Raw genomic sequence first — 19700 nt, 5'->3', positions numbered from 1 at the left:
CTTTTAAAGTTTTGCTGATAAAAAACTTTTTTTGTAATTTAGTTTCTAGCATTTCTCAAATTGAACTATTTTTTATTTTGACTAAATTTTTTACCTCCATCTTTATAATAACAAAACTACAACTCTTTTGTTTTTAGCTCGAGTAATCATTATTTTTTGCTTCAGTTTAAAACTTAATTTAATCAAACAAATTAATTTTCTATTAATTGATTCAGCTTGTAATAAAAAACGATATCGCTGTTCTTTTCTGTTCAAATTCTAGCACTGTAGCTTTTTGACTTATGTATATATATATCGATTTTCTATATATCGTCAACAGTTCCAATAAAAAGTTGTATTTTTTATTTACTTAAAGAATTAGAAATATCATTAAAGAATATTCCAAATACTACTAATTAATTAAAATTGAACTAATAGTAGATATACAAACGATGATGATACTTTTTATTTTTTAGCGAATTACTAATTTTTTAGTTGTTTATGCTTATTACTACAATAAACTCCTTTTACTATTTAGTTTATGAATTTACTATTCAAAATTGGTGAATAAACAAATGAAAAGCATCGTTGAAACAGTTTTAGATTTTTTTTTGTTTTTAAACAATAGTTTACAGCATATGTAAAATAAGTTCAAAATATTTTGATATGTATTCAGTTTAAAATATTTTCAATGCTGCATAGAGTATTTATACTGTAAAAATAAATCTATAGTTGTCTTACTCAATTTTCTTACGCTCAATAACGTCTAATAAAGTGAAATAAATATGTTAAAACTTCAATAACAATTAAAAATATTTTTTTTCTTACAAACAAAATGTTTAATAATTATTTAACCAAATTTCTGGTGAAAAATTAAAGTGCTTACAATAAATTAGTTAGCACGAATGGTTTTTACTTTTACAAGTAGTACCTGATCAATTATTTTATCTTAATAATTCGATTTTTATAAGTTTATACATAAATTAGTCTTTTTAAGTTAAAAACATGTGTAGATAAAATTAATAACTACATTTTAAACAACTATCTCCGACACATTAAATAAGATTACAATCAACGCTTGATTTCAAAATTTGCTTTAAAAGAATAATCTAAAATTCATATCCAATAAAAATGCGCTAGTATAACAAAAATGTTTTAATAACTAAAACTTAAAAAAAAATTCCGCTTGTTATTATAAAAAATAGTGGCATGACAAACTGATGCAAAAAAACTTGTTTTAAAAATGCATAAAATAGTTGTACTATTTTTAACTAGCTAATTATGACTTTTTTAATGAATAATACCTTGAAATAAGTTAAAATACTCCATAGTAAATGTTTGCTAAGATTTCACAAAACCAGGCTTATGTATGTGTATTTTTTAGTATCAGGTCAAGTTCTTTTTGCACAAAAAAGGTAATAATTTATCAAAAGTGTTTTGATTGTTTTATATAAAAGTAAATTTTAACTCTCACTCATTGATTTATTTTAGTATTTCATCAGAAACTTTTCTAGATAATTATATTGCTTAAATAAACTTAAGATTGTGATATTTTGATTAGCTTACATTTAGAAGGTCAATACATTATTTAGCCTTGGTAAAAGAAAGCAAAAGTTTTGTAATATTTTCAAGTTAAATTTCTAAAAGTTTTACTTTAAAAATGACTTTATTAATTTGATTACATTTAAGCTAAAAATCAATTAGTTTTATCATTTAATTTATTAAATACTTTTAATGTTATAAAAATGAAATTACTTAAAAAATATTGGTAATAATTTATTCTATTATAAGTCAAAATAAAAAAAGTTTTCTTGACTCCATAACATTATTTTACGAAAAATAGTGACAATTATTTAAAAGTCTTTTAAAGAGATTAATATTAGTTAGAAATTTGCATGCTAAAAAACTCTACTTAATTGTAGTATTACTTTGGTAATAATTTGATTAATAATTGCACTACTTGTATAATACTTAGGTTTGAAATTTTTTATCGACATACTTTTGAATAAGAATTTTTTAGTTTTCTTATATGAAACTGAAAATATGAACTATAAACATACTAAAAAATAAAATTTTAGAAAAGTACAGTTGTATTTTAATATTCCTGATTTAAAAAATAGCGACCACAACCATTTTAAGTCGTTTGAACAACTTATATCTTTGTTGACATCAAATATTTTTAGTTTAATGTTATTAACAACTATTTAGCTGTGTAGGCTACGTAAAATATGTCTGAGTAAATTTATATTGATTTTTGATTAAATACTTATACACTAGAAAATATTGACAACTAAACAGTATAAAAGGTACTGTAATACTTTTATACAAGTTTTAAAGTATGTATCTTATATTCGAAAACTAGTTTCCTGTAATTAGAAATATCTTAAGACTTGAATTATTTTCACTTTTCAAACCTTAAAGCGGTTTTTTTACAGGTTAATAATAAAAGTAAGTTATTAAAAAATAATCGAAAAAGACATCAAAAGTCACTCTCACATTACAAAATAATTAATGAACAAACTAGAAAGTATACACACAAAAGTTTCATACCAATATCTAGCGCTTCTTTTTAATGAGTTCGAAAGATTACGGAATTTTCGGATCAAAATTTGAAATTTAGTTGACAAATTCTATGAAATTCGGCTCGATATGTATGAGTTTATAATAAATCATCAACATCTTTATTCCATAAAAAGTTTTTCTACAAGTTTTGACGGAAACTAAATATACACAATGAAACCTTTGAGTTATGAATCTTTTAATAAAATTTCCAATTTTTACTCTTTGTTGAAAAGCTTATGTTTTATGTTTAAAAAGAAAAACAAGAGGTAGAGTGTAGTCTAGGTATAAGTAGTAGTTACTGTTGTTATGGACGATTAAAATTTGCAGAAAATGTTTTTCAGAAACCTATATCTGAAATTACTACCGTATATGTAGTAGTTTATATGTAGTAGTTATAGATAGTTTTAAAGACTTGTGGCTAGTTGTCGATACAAAGTTAAAAAAGACAAAGCACCTACCAATGACCTTTCACAAAAGCTTGATAGAAGAAGTGATGAATTTTCGGACAATGAGGTCTTAAATTAAAGAATTAAAGATTTTCCTTATTTTTTGGATAAATAAACTAGTCAACTAGTAAGAGGTTTACAATGTACTATTTGTCTAGATAGTTTTGAGGAAAGTCAAGAGTTATGTAGGATCTTGTAGCCGTTACTTTCACAGAGAATGTATTAAAAATTAGTTTCGAAAAACACCTGTGAGCACTTAACAACAGTTTCGTGAAGAAAAACTCTCGGACAAAGGCAGTTCCATAGACAGTTTATAACCAAACTCTCAAAATAATACAGAAGAATAAATTCAGTAAGTGACGAGGAATTTAACTTGGAAGAAGTTGATGAAATAGTTGATGATGTAGTGGCTTCTACAGGACTTTTGTCAGTTTGTAGTATTTCTAAAGAAAACACTTCAGTTGATGAATCGACAAGCACTACAGACAAAATTTTGGAGTCAACAGCAAATACTTTACTAGATTACAGTGAATATAATTAATCCGAATTTTATTTTGATGAAGGTGATTTTCATCAAAACTTGGATCCTTAAGGTTTAGATGTGGTAAACTCAGGAAACAAAACAAAAACTCAGTGTCCGAATTGTGGAACTCATTGTTGGTAAATTTAAACAATATTATGTGGTGTGCGACTTGATATCCGAAAGGTTTTTTCGTACACCGCGTTCTTAGAACACATTTTTAGTGCTTTTATTTTCGTACATTAAAACCATTTTAATGTTTATATAGAATCTTTTTTATTTTGTTTTTGTAAACTAGTAAAAAGAAATATTTAAGTTATAATTAATTTTCATTTAGATTTAAAAGCTTATTAATAACGTAATAATAAAAACAACAAGAATTGAAAGTAATATACAATCGAAAACATAATGACTTGAAGTCTTGCTTTTACTTGTTGTAATATTTCCTTAAGTTTATACAATTTTTTAGTTTGTTCTATTTCAGCTACAACTAACAAATCTTTCGTTGTTACAAAATGGATATTGCACAATTTTCAAAAAAGAAATTTAATTATTTGTATAAAATTACTTAATAGAAATTGCATTTTCAAAACGTTTTACAATATTTGAAACAGCTTTTTATTAATATAACTGTTACTTAAGAGAAAAAACTTTGCTTTTCTTAATTTTTTACGGTAACAAAAATACTGAAAAAATTATTTAATTCTAATTTAATATTAATCAACTAATAAAGCGCGATTTCTTATAAAATAGGGCGTTAATATTTTAAATTTATCCCAAAAACACTTAATAAAAATTATTTTGGAAAATCCAGGTTTGAACTGCATGTAGTGCATTTTAATGTAAATACTGATTCAAAAACTGTTTCAAAACATTTTTTAATTCAGTAGGCTGCCGGTTGAGTCATTTTAGGCCAAAAAACGCTGATTTTAACTATAAATTATAAAAGAATTACCTAAAAGTAGTAAAATAAGGACATTATATTAAAAAAAATATGTTTAAGAGAATATAAATAAAACTAAAAGTAAAGGAATCCGTAAAAAGTTACTTGAAATTTATATATCAAACTCATTATTTAATACAAACAACAATTATATAACAGTTTATTTATTTAACTTTATGACGGCCAATGCAATTCACACTTATATATCAAATGATCAAAACATAGGAATAAAAAGTATTTTTTAAAGTCATATGAAAATTTAAAAAACGAGTACAATGAACAGTGAAACTGACATTTACGCATTCCAAGATTTAAATATAATTTAAAAGTTCTCTAAAGAGCTATATTAAAATTTAATCATATAACGAAAGTAACGAAAAATTTAGTTGAAAAATTAGTTAGAACCAGATGCTCTTGATAAAATGTTTGTTAGTGTAGCTTGTCGTTTAGGTCTAGCAGACACTTTTAGTTTTGTTTTATGGCACTTATGTGTAAAAGTCATCTGTAAACTTAAGTGGCTTTCAGCATGTTTGTATTAGGTTTAGTTTAGATAAATAAAGACCTTTGTTTTTAATTAGGATACGGCCATATCCAGATCTTAAATAATTTAAGCTATATGTAGTGTTAATAGATAACTAACTTAAAAAAACTAATTATTATAAAACATTTATCTAAAATACAGCCCGAACAACAGCATAAAATCATTTTACACAAGTTCAACCAGCAATTGACTTGCACGACTGTAATTTAAATCCTTTGAATAAGCATCGTGACCAGACATGGTATAATCAAGATGGCAGTTAAATACAGCTGTTTTAATTGTAAACACGCGCTTTAAAGCTCTATAGTAAATTGAGAGAAATTTGGAGAAATAAAAGAAAGTAAAGTGAAAAGTGAGTGGTACGCTGGAGCGCGCTCGAGTTATTCTCTTCATTTAAGAACTTTACAAATAGACGCAAAGTTTTAGCGCAAAAGTGAGAGAGCTAGAAGAAAAAAGAAATTTATAAGCCAAAATCGTACGCTTGAGTAATTCACTTAATTTTAAAACTTTAATAATGCATGTTAATTTTTTAAGTTTTAACTAACTTTCACGTCTTGTCTTATATTTCTTAAAGTCAAAATTTTTTTTTGTTCCTGCAAAAATTTTATTAAAGTGAAAAACTACATAAGTGTTTAATTTACAATTTACTTACTTATTTTAACATTCTTTTTCTTATGAAAATTTTTATCAAAAATTTATTTGTTTATATACCTTAAATTTTTATTAAATGAAAAAAAATAAGGTCAGTTTAACTGGTTTGTTAAAGATTTAAGCTTAATTTACTTTTTTAAACTAAATTAAAAATATTTTCTGCTATAAGTTTTATAACAATCTAATTATACTAAAGCTTTTGCAGTAAGAATATTCGCAGCTAAAAATGTTAACTTAGTGAAAAGATATTTTATTAGATAATAATGACTATGATATAAAGCAAAGACTGAAATTGTACATTTAAAGGAATTCATGTTAAACTACTTTAATTTGTTTCATAAAATAAAACTTTATTTAAGAGAAAAAAAATCTAAAAGGTTACTAATATTACTTATTTCATTTATCTTTAAGTTTTAAACCATTTTCAATGTTTAATTTGTAAGTATAGTTAACTAAAAAGTAATTTATTTTTGTAAGTTGCTTATGTACTTCTAGGTTTATTCATTTAATTCAAGTTTCAAAGTTTGTGAAAAAATAAAAACTAGGATATATTGTAATTAAAAAAATTATACAAACCTTCGACACTACAAAATATTATACTAATACAAGCTATATACTCTACATACTTTTTTGATATATAAATAAAGAGCTTGGATTAATTTTATATGTTTATTAATAAAAGAACAAGTGCATAACATAAGGGCAGTTTACAGCACTATGACTTAAACTAATTTGTATTGCAATAACTAGCAGTTATGGCAATTAAAAAAAATCTATATTGGTAAATAAAGAAAATTGTGTAAAAAAAAAGCTGAATTGAAGTAAAAATGTTTTGTTTAAAAACCTAAAATTTTATATAAAAATTTTAAAAAATACAAAAGTTAATACGGAAATTTAAAATAACAATTTTAAGTATTAAAAAATACTTAATAAAAACTAAGAAAATGAGAAATTTTAAAGTTTGTTAGGCAAAAGAAATTTAGCATAATACTCATATGATAAAAAATTAGCGCGATTAACGGTTGGATTATTATTGAACTTATTATTGTTACTACAAAATATGTAAAAAAGTACAAATAGTCTAAGAAATTTTAGCAATTAATGTACAAAACTTTGTAAATAAACAAATTTGAAATTTTTGAATAAAATACAGTCACAACAAATTTAAACAGTAGAATGCTTTAACAGTCACTCAAGTAAAAGTGTTTTTAAAATAGTGAATTGACTTTAAATGAAAAGCATTTTTTTTTTTTAATTAACTGCTTTTTAACACGCAAAAATTTTGTTGAAATTTTATATTACATTGTTTGCTGCAAACATTGTCAAATTTGAAGGTTTAAATTTGCTGTACTCTTCGTTTGTCAAGATTTCATTGACATCTTGGCTTCTTGGTTTGTACAAACTAGACTTACCAACTTCTTCTATCAATGTATCTGAAAGTGGAAATTTGTCACAGCATAACTCCATTCTTTTGCAGGTTGATCTGAGAAAAATAGAATTTATTATAATTTTGGGTAATAATTGGCTTAAGAATGTAAAAAGTAATTGTAGGAATTTTTTATTACTAATGTTTGAATTGAACCTTTGAATGAAAAAGAGTAATTTATAAACCATACATTGAGTTATAATTTTGTACTTTACCAATATTATATTTATGATAAAAATATTCAACAAACAGATTAACACTATACTTTACTTTATCTAAAAAGACAACAACCTATATAATATTTAAATAATAAGCAAACGCCAAGCTTTTTAACCTTGTACAAATAGTTTTAATTAGAATAAAAAATTTAAAAAACTACCTAAACTAAAATTTGTTAAAAAAGTTCTAGTAACTTTTACTAGTGATATATATTATTGAATTTTACTGATAATATACCGATAAATTTAGCAAAAAAATGTTTCAATTCTTATTATGCATTTATTCTTCCCTTATATTTAAAATAAAAGTAATAAATAAATAAATATAAAAAAACAACTTTGTAACTTGAATAAATGCAGCTTACTAAAATTCTCATTCAACAATTGAATTAATAATTTATATAAAATAGTTTTAATACTTACTTCATTAGGTATTGTAGCTTTGGTTGCATTTAAACATGCATTTTGCAAAGCATGATTTGTACAGGATATTGTTATAAGCCTGGGATTATCTTTTTTCAGAATTTGTCCTACTCCATTCTTAACTCCTGTCATGGAAGCAGCTCCGTCTGTACCTAAAAATATATTTACTAAGTTAAAAAAAAAAAAATATTTTTCTTAAATTATAAGACCAGTTTGTGCTTAAATTTATACTTTTCTTAAACAATTGAATAAAATCAAATTAAGTCTATTAATAAAGATAGATCATTGTAAGATATTAAAACTAGTTTATAAAAGTTAGCAAGAATACACAGAGAATAGCTGAAATAAACAAAAAATAACTTACTATTAATATCTAAATTTAAAATTAAAAACACGTTAGTAGTACATATTTAACAAATACATAACTAGAATACAAAAATGAAAAAAACAGTAACAGTTCATATATACTTACATATTGAAACTACATTTTTTAACTGAACATTATACATCTTTAAGACTCTTTTGAATGCGTTAGCAATAGATAACGCTGATTTGTCTCTTCCAAGGTCTTCGAGGTGTAAAAATGTAGATACTGAAGTTTTCTTTATTTTGCTTAGATAACAAATACTAACACCTGTGATTCAAACATAAAGCTTTCTAATTTTTTTTGTTATAAGTTTAATAACTGTAAAATTTTGAATGAAAAGAACTTATAATCTGTATACTTTGGAATAAAAAAAAATATAAATGTTTTAAAATTATCTGTTGGTAACTACTACTCATGCTTTTTTAAATAGATATCTAAGAAAGTTAAAAAATACCAAATATAGTCGAACTTTTAAGTACATAAAATCTGTGAAATTAAAGGACTACCACTTTGTTCTAGTTAAACAACTGAAGGTAGTAGAACAAAAGTTTAAGAAAGTATAGCTTTAATTGTAATTACAACCGCTGTATATAAAAGGAAAACTGTTATAATTATTTGAACATAAACTGCTTCCGGTTAACCACTCGGTATTTTTAAAATTTTTTCCAGGTTTTCTAAATTTCTTCCAAGTTTTTAAAATTACACATATTAAGGTCTGTTTAAAGTTAATAGTTAAGTTTAATGTTAAAACTGTATTAAAGAGTATAAAAACATGAAAAAGGTACACTAAAGCTGCTTTATAAATGGTTCATTAATAAAAAAAAATTGATGATGACAAAAAACTTTGAAAAATAAGGTATAATTTTCTATTCAAATCCAAATTTTATTACTATACAAGTAAAAATTATTGAAAATATCAGGTTTTTCAACGTCTTTTAAAGATTTATGTACAAAATTCCAGGTATTTTTATGCCTAAAATTTTAACTCCATGTTTTTCCTGGTTTCTAGGTGAAGTGGCAACCCTGCTCGTTAAAGCAACAAATTGCTAATTTATTTATTATTTTCTTTATTAATTAAAATTTTTGCTGTTTAATAAATATTATAATAATTAAATCATTCTCCTTATTAGAAAAATAAAATCAACAATATTTTGACATATTTCTTAAACTATTAAATAAAAGTCAACACAAAAATCAAATATATGTTAGAAATGAAACTGACTTAGTTTACTAGAACGAGTTTACTGTATAATTATTAAAAAAAAACATAGTAATTCTAACTTTAATTTTATGTAAATTTTAATTTATTAACCTATTAAATTCTGTAAAATAAAAACTTTTTCCTTTAACTGTCATTAAACCTACTTACATCTGAGTAATCTAAAAATGTCCAACTCATTGCATAACAAAATATTTTCTTTTACAGCTAACGTGTTACAAGAATTAATCTATATTAAAAAAATAAAACAAAGAACAATGTGTTTAAAGCTTATTTCATGTTTGAAATTTAAATTTAATAAGCTTTTAGTATTAAAATATTTTTATATTCAACAGAATGTATGTAAATAAATAACAAATTTAAACTTAATTAAATTAACAAAGCTTAAAAGTTATTTTCTTACCTAGAAAACTTTGTCCAGCAGTATCTGTACTCTCATCCAGATAGAAATAACAATGCTTCACCATAAAATCAGTTATGATTAGTCTTCTGCAAATTGGTGCGAGAGTATTGCACAGAATCATTTTTGCTTTCCTCCTTTTAAGCGTTGCTGATTCGTGAGCTGTCCCAAGTGTCTTCATGAAATCTATCTGGTGTTCGCCTGCTAGCAAGTTCCCGTGAAGAGCTTGTTGCAATGCTAACCGGACTTCTGTCTGGCGTACGTTTTCTTTAAGGAAATTGTTGAACTGCTGTTTAAAAGATTTTTCCATCCTAAACTGATTTATTGAGTTGTGGTTATTTGTGACTGGAGATGCGCGTTTATGTCGGTCAGAATAAGAATGAACTTTTAAGTTGCTCTTTTTTGCTTGTAGTTCTACATTGCACCACTTGCAAAAAGCTTTAGTTTCACAATTTGTTGGAGCAATCCAATCTAATAAGTAAAACAGCATTACACATAGTTGACATAACAGATATAACTAATAAAACATTAAACACTATTTATATTTGTTTATAAATAAGTTGTGTATCTAATATTTATTTTATTAATAAGTGAACAATTGAGATTTCAATGATTTAACAAAAACGTTTCACAATAAACTAAACAGTTTAATAGATGTAATAGTGTTGCCTTGTATTTTCAAATTTTTTTCAAAGTATTCCAAAATTCTTACAGAATTTTAAAAGTTCACAATTTTAATCTTTATTTGGTCGAAAATTAGGTTCAAAGTAAGATACTGTGTTAAACAGTATGACAACATTAAAAAGATACTTTAAACTTACAATAAATGTGTTGGTAGATAAAAAATTTTTAGATGAAGAAAAAAAATATTATTTATATTATAAATTTTTGTGTCAAATCGAAAATTTAACTACTGACAATGCTTAAAATGTTAAAATTTCCAGGTTTTTTTTAATTTGAAGTTTTTCCGATTTTTTTTCAAAAATACAAACATTCCTGGTTTTTTTTTTGGGTTAATTTGACAAATTATAGGCTTCCAGGTAAAGTGGCTAGCCTGATGTAAGCATCACAGTTCAACTTGAGCTAATTAAGTATGTATTTACTTTTAAAACGTGCTTTTTAAAGTTTTGTTTCACTACAAGATCAATAAATAACAATTTTTTTTTAATTTATTTATTCTCAATTAATAAAAGCTTTAGTTAAATCTATCTTATAAATCTAAGCTTACAAATGGGATAATAAATTTGCTTATAATAAAATTGTTATTTATATCACAACTTTTATCAAAAATTTATATATAAATTTAATCAATGCAGTGAAAAAATTCTTTTTTGAAATAAAAAAACTAAGTAGATCTGTCTAGTAATTAAATCAGTCAAAGCTAATCTTCTTAGCATTTATAAAATAGTAAAAAAAAATTTTCTTTTTGTAATTGAAAGCAATATACTAAAAAATTTTATAAAGAATTCTTTATATTACCACAAACCATTTGTCAGAAAAATGTTTTTAATATTCAAATAAATGTATTTTATGACAAAAATTAAAATTTTTTTTTTTGTTTAACAAACAAAAATCATGATAATTTGTAAGGTGTAAAACCAAAAAATTGTTGTAAATAAATAATTTGCCCATCTCACCGCCTTATGGCCTCTATGAACCATTTTACTTAAATAATAAAATTAGAAATTCAATTTTTGTCTATGAAGCGAACTTTGTTTTATACTAACAAATTTTGGTTTTAATTTTATAATAAAATTAACAGTTTAATTTGTGTGTTGTTATTATAAAATGTATTTTAAGTAAATTTATTTAAATAAAGTAGTCAAAGGTTAGTACTAAAGTAAAAAAAATGTCATGCTAAAGTATTGTTAATTATTAAATTATTAAAACAAAATGTTAATTTTTAGGTAAAAAGTGAATTGGAATTTTTGACTTTAGATGATAAAATTTTTTGTGTATTATTGAAATAAAATTACAAAAAATACTTTAAAAACTATTTAAAAATTATTTTTTTTTCAAAAATTACAATGGAAAAATTAATTTAATTCAATAAAAACATGAGAACTTTCCTTTATAATATTTAATAAAAAAGCTCAGTATTAAAAAAAAATTGTTGTTGAATTCCAAATTGAAATACTCAAATGTGTATTCTTAAATACTACAAATTGTTAGAGATAAAAAAACCTTTTAACTCATAAACAGATTCCCAAGATTTCTGGTACCTCATCTTTTTAGGTGGTGGAAAATCTAAAGTTGATAAATCTTCTTGGTCTGGAATTTCATCTAAAATAATTTCAACGGTTGTTACCTACGAAAATGTAACTGCTAAAGTAATGTGTTTAGTGTGTAACTTAATAACTATTTGTAAATCCAAGAAAAAAAAAAACCATTAGAGACTTACCTTAACTACTACAGAATAGCATGGTTGCCACAAGTCAAGCTGAGAAATTTTTCCTGACTTTTCCTGACTTTTTCCTGACATTTTACTAAAGTTTTCCTGACTTTTTTCAAGATTTTTCTGACTTTTTACTATAATTTTACTAAAAAAGGCATTGAAAATTAAGTAATTTTGTAAAATTTAAGGAACATTTTGCAATTTTAGTCTGACTTTAAAGAATTTTTAATTAATTTTTCACTAATCGAAGGCTTTGAAATAAAAGGAAATAAATAAATTTGAACTGACAATATCTGAGGTTTTTATAAATTTTTTTCCTGAATTTTTCCTGAATTTTTTCAAAAACCCCCCATTTTGACCTGAATTTTCCTGACTTTTGTCATTTTTCTTAGTTTTTCCTGATTTCCTGAATTTTCCTGACTATGTGGCAACCCTGAGAATAGCCACCTGATTTTTATTTAAATTTTTTACATGATTTCAAAAAATCTTCAAAAATACACATTTTAGAGTCTAGCTTTAGTTTAAAGTTAAATTTATTGTAATAAACTGTTTGGAATAGTACAAGGTTGCCACTCATGTTTATAAATTTTTCCTGGTTTTTCAAATCTCTACAAGGCTTTTAAAATTACATGTATTTTAGTTTATTTTCAGTTTAAAGTTATGTCTAATATAAAAAACTGTGTTAAATAATAAAAAAACATTGTATATGTACTATAAAGTTAATTAAAATGTGTATTATAACTAAAAAATTTTAATTGAAATCTTATTTATATGATAGTTTTTTTGTGTCAAGTTAAAATTGTACTACTTAACATGCTGAAATTGTTAAAAACTGAATGTTTTTCTAAGTCTTTGGTTAAAAATTTCTTAAATTCCAGGTTTTTTTTGCCTTAGTTGTTAAATATCAGGTTTCCAGGTAAAAACAGATTTCCAGGTAAAGTGGCAACCCTGATAGCATAAGCCATTGAAAAATACTTAAGTTTATTGAAATGCGTTTTATGAAAAAAAGTTTTTTTTGTTGATAAAAAAAAACTTATTTATATGAAATATTTTTGAATCAAGTTAAATTTTATTACCGAACTATGTAAACTTGTTAAGAATTTCAGTTTTTTAGGTTTATTGTTAAAAAATGTAGGTTTTTTTTAAATTATATCTAATTTCAGCTTTGCTAAGGTTTTAATTGCCTTAATTGTCAAAGTACAGAATTTTTAATTTCTAGGTAAAATAGCAACCCTATAGTTATTATCCACTCTTTAAACAATTTCCTGACTTTTTATTACAATTTTCCTGACTTTTCTAAATCAAATTATCAATTTAAACAAATAATATAATACATATTCAAACACTTGGAATTAATAAAGCCTTCAATTTTATATTTCAGTTTATCAATATTTATAAAATTAGTAGTAAATATTTTACCCTTATTTATGTAAAAAATATTAAAAAACAACTATTCTACAATAAACTATAAATAATTAAACTTAACCATGAAGTTCACCTCTTTTATAATTTATTTTAAAAATTTAAACAATTTTGAAAAAATTATAATGAGGTAAATTATAAACATAAACTTATTACCCAAAACACTAAACCTAGTGTTTAATTAGAATGAAATTATTTATTTACTTAAACAAAAAACAATTCAATTCTAACATATGCTAGATAAACAAACTTATGTGTATTATCATTGTTTTACTAAAAAATGCTACAGATTATCAAACTGCTTACAAAAACTGTTTGTTCTAGTAGGATAGTTTAAAAAAAATTTAATAGAAACATTTTGCAGTTTTATAAAGGATATTCATTTAATTTTACCAGATGAAGGCATTAAGTAATTTTGTAAAATTCTTGGAAATTTTTTCAATTTTAATCACACTTTGAAGAATTTAAATTAATTTTTTACCATTCAAAGACTTGTTTTTGAATATAAGGAATTCAGTGAATTTAAACTGACAAAATCTGGTATTTTTTAATATTTAGTCAAACTTCCTGACTGTTTAAAAAAAAAACCTTACTATTCTTGTTATTTATCTTTTTTTTCTGCTTTTCCTGAGTTTTTTGACTTTTCCTGACCTTGTTTCAACTCTGCTTAATTTACAAAACTTGTTTTAAAAACCTTGAGTTGTACACTAAAACTTTCAAGTATAATATTTTTTTTAGATAAACTACCTAATTATAATAAAAAAAGACTCAATAAATTTGTCACATTAAAAATTTTAAATAGATTTAATCTAAGCAAATAGCAGTTTCAAGTTTGTCAACAAAAATAATAAATTATATTCAAATTACTTTTAAGTGAAATCTATGTCTTAATAAAATAATTTATAATGAATCTTAAAAAATTATAATAATCAAACTTTATTTTTAAGTTTAAAAATTCAAATAATTTGATAAAAGTAGGATATAAGAAAAAATAATTTGTCTATTGCATCTAATTTTTGGAAAAAAAAATCAAATAATAAATTAATTTAACATCGATTAGTTCCAAAGCTACAATGTTTTTAGTTTATTAACCTTTTAAATAAGTGGAAGATACTTTTCTTTAATTTTTCTAACAAAACATTACCTACTACTACAAGGTTAATAGGTAGTTATGATTAAATTAACAATAAAGTGAATAAAATTAACCTTATGAAAATAAAAAACATAAACTTACATTTAAGGCATTCATACTTATAAAAACAATATGCTTTTAAATATGTTGGTGTAATTGAATATATGAAACTTTTATGTTCTCAACTTGTAAAATACAGCTTTTGCTTTCATAAGAAATTTTAATTCTATTGCCATGCTTTTTATTTTTTATTCTACTGCGGGGATTTTGTGCTCTGCGATTTAGCATCTCTGATCGTGACTGATCCGAATTCTTATTTGTAAAGATTTTTTCGCAACGATTATTTAAAAATTTAGTTCTCAAGTACACTACCCAGCTCAAGCTTAAGTTTGCAGCACATTTGTACAGTGGCAGCAAATCGTCGATTAATATAGTTCATTGAACGACAAAAAAATGCTCAAAATATTTAGTCCTAGGACCTGGTGCACGAAAAAACTTTTTGGTTATCGGGTCGCATACCTTTTGGATACCTTTTAATGTTTTTTTTTCCAGAATTAAGCAACAAAAATTTGGTCCTTCACCAATAAAGTTTTCGTTATGTTGTAATTTTCAGGTGTTGAAACAGATATTTGTTTAGTATTTATTTCACGGTCTTTGAAAAGCGCATGATTTGCTGGTTTGGTCATAATTAGAAAACATTGTAATTGGTTTCAATTAAATAACAGAAAGTTCTAAGCTTAATAAGCTTATTTTATTTACGTTATCTTTCACTTTTTTGCTCTGTAACTATCTTCGGAGCTATTTTAACAACTGATGGTCTCTTGTAGTTTAATATAATTTGAAAAATTGCGTTTTAAAATAATATGTTAAGTAAATTATAACCATAAGATAAGCAATAATTAGCAAGTCCAAAAAGGACTGAACGAAAAACCGGTGAGTTTATTTTGAATATATAAGTACAAACCAGAAGCAGAGTAAAAGAAATGTTTTTTTATCTCTACCTAGCTCGTGTTTTCCATTCTTTCTGCTTTAAATTTTTGTGACATTGCTTTTAATATATTGATCGACTGAACGTGGTCAATGTAATAACCTTCAGACATAAATAAAAGCATTAAGTAATGAAACAAGCATTTACTTTTCTTCTATATAATTTTTTTATTTAAAATAGTATTTTTTTCAATTTGTATTGATATAGTTCTTCTTTTAACTTTAGCCCCATAAAAAATATAATTTAAAAACTTTTACACTGCTTTAGCTCTGTTTCTAGAACTGCTTACAAACGAATTAAACTATAGCTTAAATTTTTCATGCAATGACTGTTTTTTGAGAATAAGCAAGATGTTAATCAAAACAGATAGTCACATGTTTATAGTTTTGTGACTTTTGCTTAGTGAAACTCCACCCAATTATACTTAACAAATATTTTGAAAGTTTTCAGAGGAAAAGGACATTATTAAATCTGCAATATATAAATTGGTTATGGTCAACTTTAGGTGAGCACCAATATCAAACTGAAAATATAATACATTCAATGTCTTATTTAACCATAATTTTTGGCTAAAAAACAATATTTTGTTTTAAACAAGCTATATAAGTACAAAGAAAGAACTAAATTAATATATTATAAACTAAAGCATCTAATCAATTTTATTTTACAATATCATAATCAACATAAGTTATTGTATTGATATCATCACTTTATATTGTAAAATAACAGCAATTAAAAACTGAAGTTTATTAGTTTATGATTTATAAGTTTTATTTTATTTATGTATTTATAAAAGAAAGATTTTCAGCCTGAAATAATGATCAAATAATACATCAAATGTATTATAATTTCAACTTGATATTGGTGCTCACCTAAAGTTAACCATAACCTATAAATTATTCCTATGCAAGTTTCAGTATTGATGGTTAACAACTGTTTTGTTTGGTGTAGAATATGTGGCCTGATGATGTGGGGTTCTAAATGATGGTTTTGAAAACTCCCCAGAGTTGAACATTGTTAGATCAAAACCTAGTAGTTAACATATAAGTAAATTTGCTTAATTATTTATAGTACTGCTCAATATATTATAGGTTTGGACTTGTTGGGTATATACTATTTTAACACCTTTTTATTTTTAAACATACATTTATTAGTTGTTTTTTTTGAATATGTGTCAATCACTTGTTTTAATCTAGCAAAGCTAACCTAGGATTTTTAAAGCCATTGTTATGACCCCTACACTATCAGGTCACACAAGTCTACTAACATTTTGACTAGTATCTAGTATCATTTAATTAGTATTTAAAGTTAAATTACATAAACTTCTTTTTAGAAGAGAGTTGAGTATAAATATAAATCTCAGTTTTAACAAGTTTTAGTTATGAAAATTGCAAAAGTCTCTATTTTTTTTGTATATGTGGTGGCCATTGGGTTTCAATTATTCAATGTTCAACTTTTTCAAGAGATTCAGGCTCCTACAACATCAGGCCACTTATAAAGCTATACTTATAAATTTTTAGAAATAACCTTCTAGTTTTATGTTTGTTTATTCAGTGATTACCACATCGCAACAAAATTTTGTAAAACTCCAAAAATAAAACTAAAAGTGAGTGGTTTTTGTGTGATTGTTACAACTGAATAAGTCAATTTGAAATAAGGAATTAATTTTATAAGGTCTTTATTAGTACGGATATAAAATAAAAAAAATAAATGCTTATTAACTTTGCTAAAAATAAAGCTCCCTCCAGAGCTTCACTCTAACAGTCCTTTAATAAGAAGTTTATTTTAATTTACAGTATTATAAAGTAAAAAATACATATTGAAATGATTGAAAAAATATTTTTCAAATGTATAACTTTAATTTTTGCCGCCTATTTTATTTATTATAGTCCTGGACAAAACGTTAAAAGGTATCTATGCAGTGTATGGCTCAATAACTGAAAGGATTTTTGTACACTAGATCCTAGGATCAAATATTTTGAATGTCATTTTTTGTTGTTTAATAAACATTTCATAAATTTATCAATTTAAGCTTGATATGTAAACATTCCAAAACTTATATGAAATAGAATAAGGGAGGTTGTTTTACCTGGAAATACTTTAAATTTAAAGTTTAGACAAAAAGATCTTGAAAATATCTGAAATTTGATACATAATTAAAAAACTAAAGTTTTCAACAAAAGCCATCAAAAAAAACTTTTGTGTTTAAGATAATGAAATTTAAAACACATAAAAAATACTAGGAATTCATTTACAAATTCTAACTAAAAAACAGTTTTTTTGCTTTGAAGGGCTCTTTAGTTATAGTAATTTTAATAAAAACATATATTTGGTTTTCTTGTATCTTTATAACTTTAGAACTTTTTTGTTAATTTTAGAACTTAGAAAATTGTCTCATATAAAAATAACTAAAATAAACAAGTTGTTTTAAAAATATCATCTTAATCATTAAAAAAAATTAGTTATACAGAAAATGTTATGTTGAATTTTATAAGAACTGACTTGTAGTTTGTACTTAAAGCTTTCATATAAATACCCAAGTAATTTTTTGTAAAAAACAGTGTTGGACCTCCCCTCCCCCCTATGGCCTTGATATTCTTGAGTTTCAATTTTCTGAATAGTTGAAGGACTTATGTATAACTTTTATGCGTTGTATTTATTATTATTTTTTTATTACCTGCTTCTATAACCATTGTGGACTGATGGCCATTTTACCTCAAAGTTTAGAAATACTTTAAAAACCTAGAATGTAAGATGCCTAGAATGTTAACCTAGAATGCTGTTTTAGTTTGCGCCTCCCATAAGGAACCTATTGTTGCCTCTGATTTAGACCGGCTATATTTCATAAATTATTTTGAATTTTTTAAATCTGTAAAAAGCATCTTGTAGCTTAGTAAAAACTATATAAAATAAGATCAAAAACCAAAAATGGGTGTTTACACGGTAAAACCTATGCCCTTAAATATATTTGAAAATTGACCGTGGAGAATTTACTTTTAAAACTATAGTAGATATAATTGTAATAAGTTACTTTTTCTTTTTAGTTTCCAGCTTCTAAAAAAAGTTACTAAACTATTTAATTTAATTTTTGGGGTCCCAAATTCACCCAAAACTGCTTGAAGTTTTTTAAGCTCTTAAGATAAACTTAACAAAAAAAAGTGAAAACAAAACAAGTTGCTCCCTACTTGGCAGGAGTTCATTTACAAGTTACGTGTTAAGTTTACTAGATAAAGGTTTTGGGTACTAACATTACTTTAAAAATTATGTATTAGTATATTAAAAAATCATGAAAAAACATAAATCTAAAAAAAAAAATATGCATTGCTGTTAACTGTCAAACTGAAAGAATATTTGTAAATACTATTATAGTAAAGCTCACTTCTGTTTGTTTTGCTTATTTTGTTTAACTTAAAGACTACTGAATTTAACTTGCTGATACTTGTCCTATGATTTTAAGCAGTGTGTCTCAAAACTAATGATTTTTTTTTGATCACGTAGTTACCAGAATGAGTGTTGATATTAATTTTAGAGAATATTCCTGATTTGTAGAAAATATAAAGTTATCATAGTGGAATTACTTTTAATGGTTTGCTCAAGCTAATACAATTTAAAATAAATCCTATTTAAAATCATTAAAAAGTATAAAATTTTATTTTGTAAAAGTTAGATAATAAAAAATTAATAACAAATCAAAAAATGACTATCATTTGAATTCTATAGTTTATAAGGTTGAGTCTAATTTTTATCTGTACTGCAATAACATTGTGAGAGTTGCTGAACTACATAAAATTTAAGCTCTGTTTAAAAAACAGGGGTCAGCAGCCTTATATAAGTAGCGGGCCAATTTGCTTGCGGGCCACACTATACAGAAACAATGTCATCTTGGGCCGCAGTTTATATTAAATTGTTGTAATAAATAATACAAAAGTATTATTTACACCAAAAATAAAACTAGCTATAAAACAGCACTAGTAATGAGTAATTACTTAAATTTGACCCTAGTTGTAAGTTTTCACCAAAAAAATTTTTTTTTCTATTGTTTTAAAAAAGAATTTCTTTAGCTGAAAT

The 19700-nt window shown here is 24.2% G+C and overlaps 1 protein-coding gene across 1 annotated transcript; it reads right to left on the bottom strand.

Moving 5' to 3' along the window:
* Window positions 1-7092: 7092 nt before the first annotated feature.
* On the bottom strand, window positions 7093-12720 carry LOC145838215 (uncharacterized). Its single transcript, XM_082945775.1, has 4 exons — window positions 11880-12720; window positions 9699-10166; window positions 7710-7861; window positions 7093-7125 (listed from the first exon to the last, which is right to left on the bottom strand). The coding sequence occupies exons 1-4, from the start codon at window positions 11920-11922 to the stop codon at window positions 7093-7095; spliced, it is 696 nt and encodes a 231-aa protein (XP_082801901.1). The 5' UTR covers window positions 11923-12720.
* Window positions 12721-19700: the final 6980 nt, after the last annotated feature.

Source organism: Thalia democratica, chromosome 6, assembly GCF_965202585.1.
Source record: "Thalia democratica chromosome 6, ktThaDemo2.hap1.1, whole genome shotgun sequence".
Lineage (NCBI taxonomy): Eukaryota > Metazoa > Chordata > Thaliacea > Salpida > Salpidae > Thalia > Thalia democratica.
The sequence above is the reverse complement of the archived record's forward strand: the minus strand, read 5'-3'. Positions and strand labels throughout refer to the sequence as shown.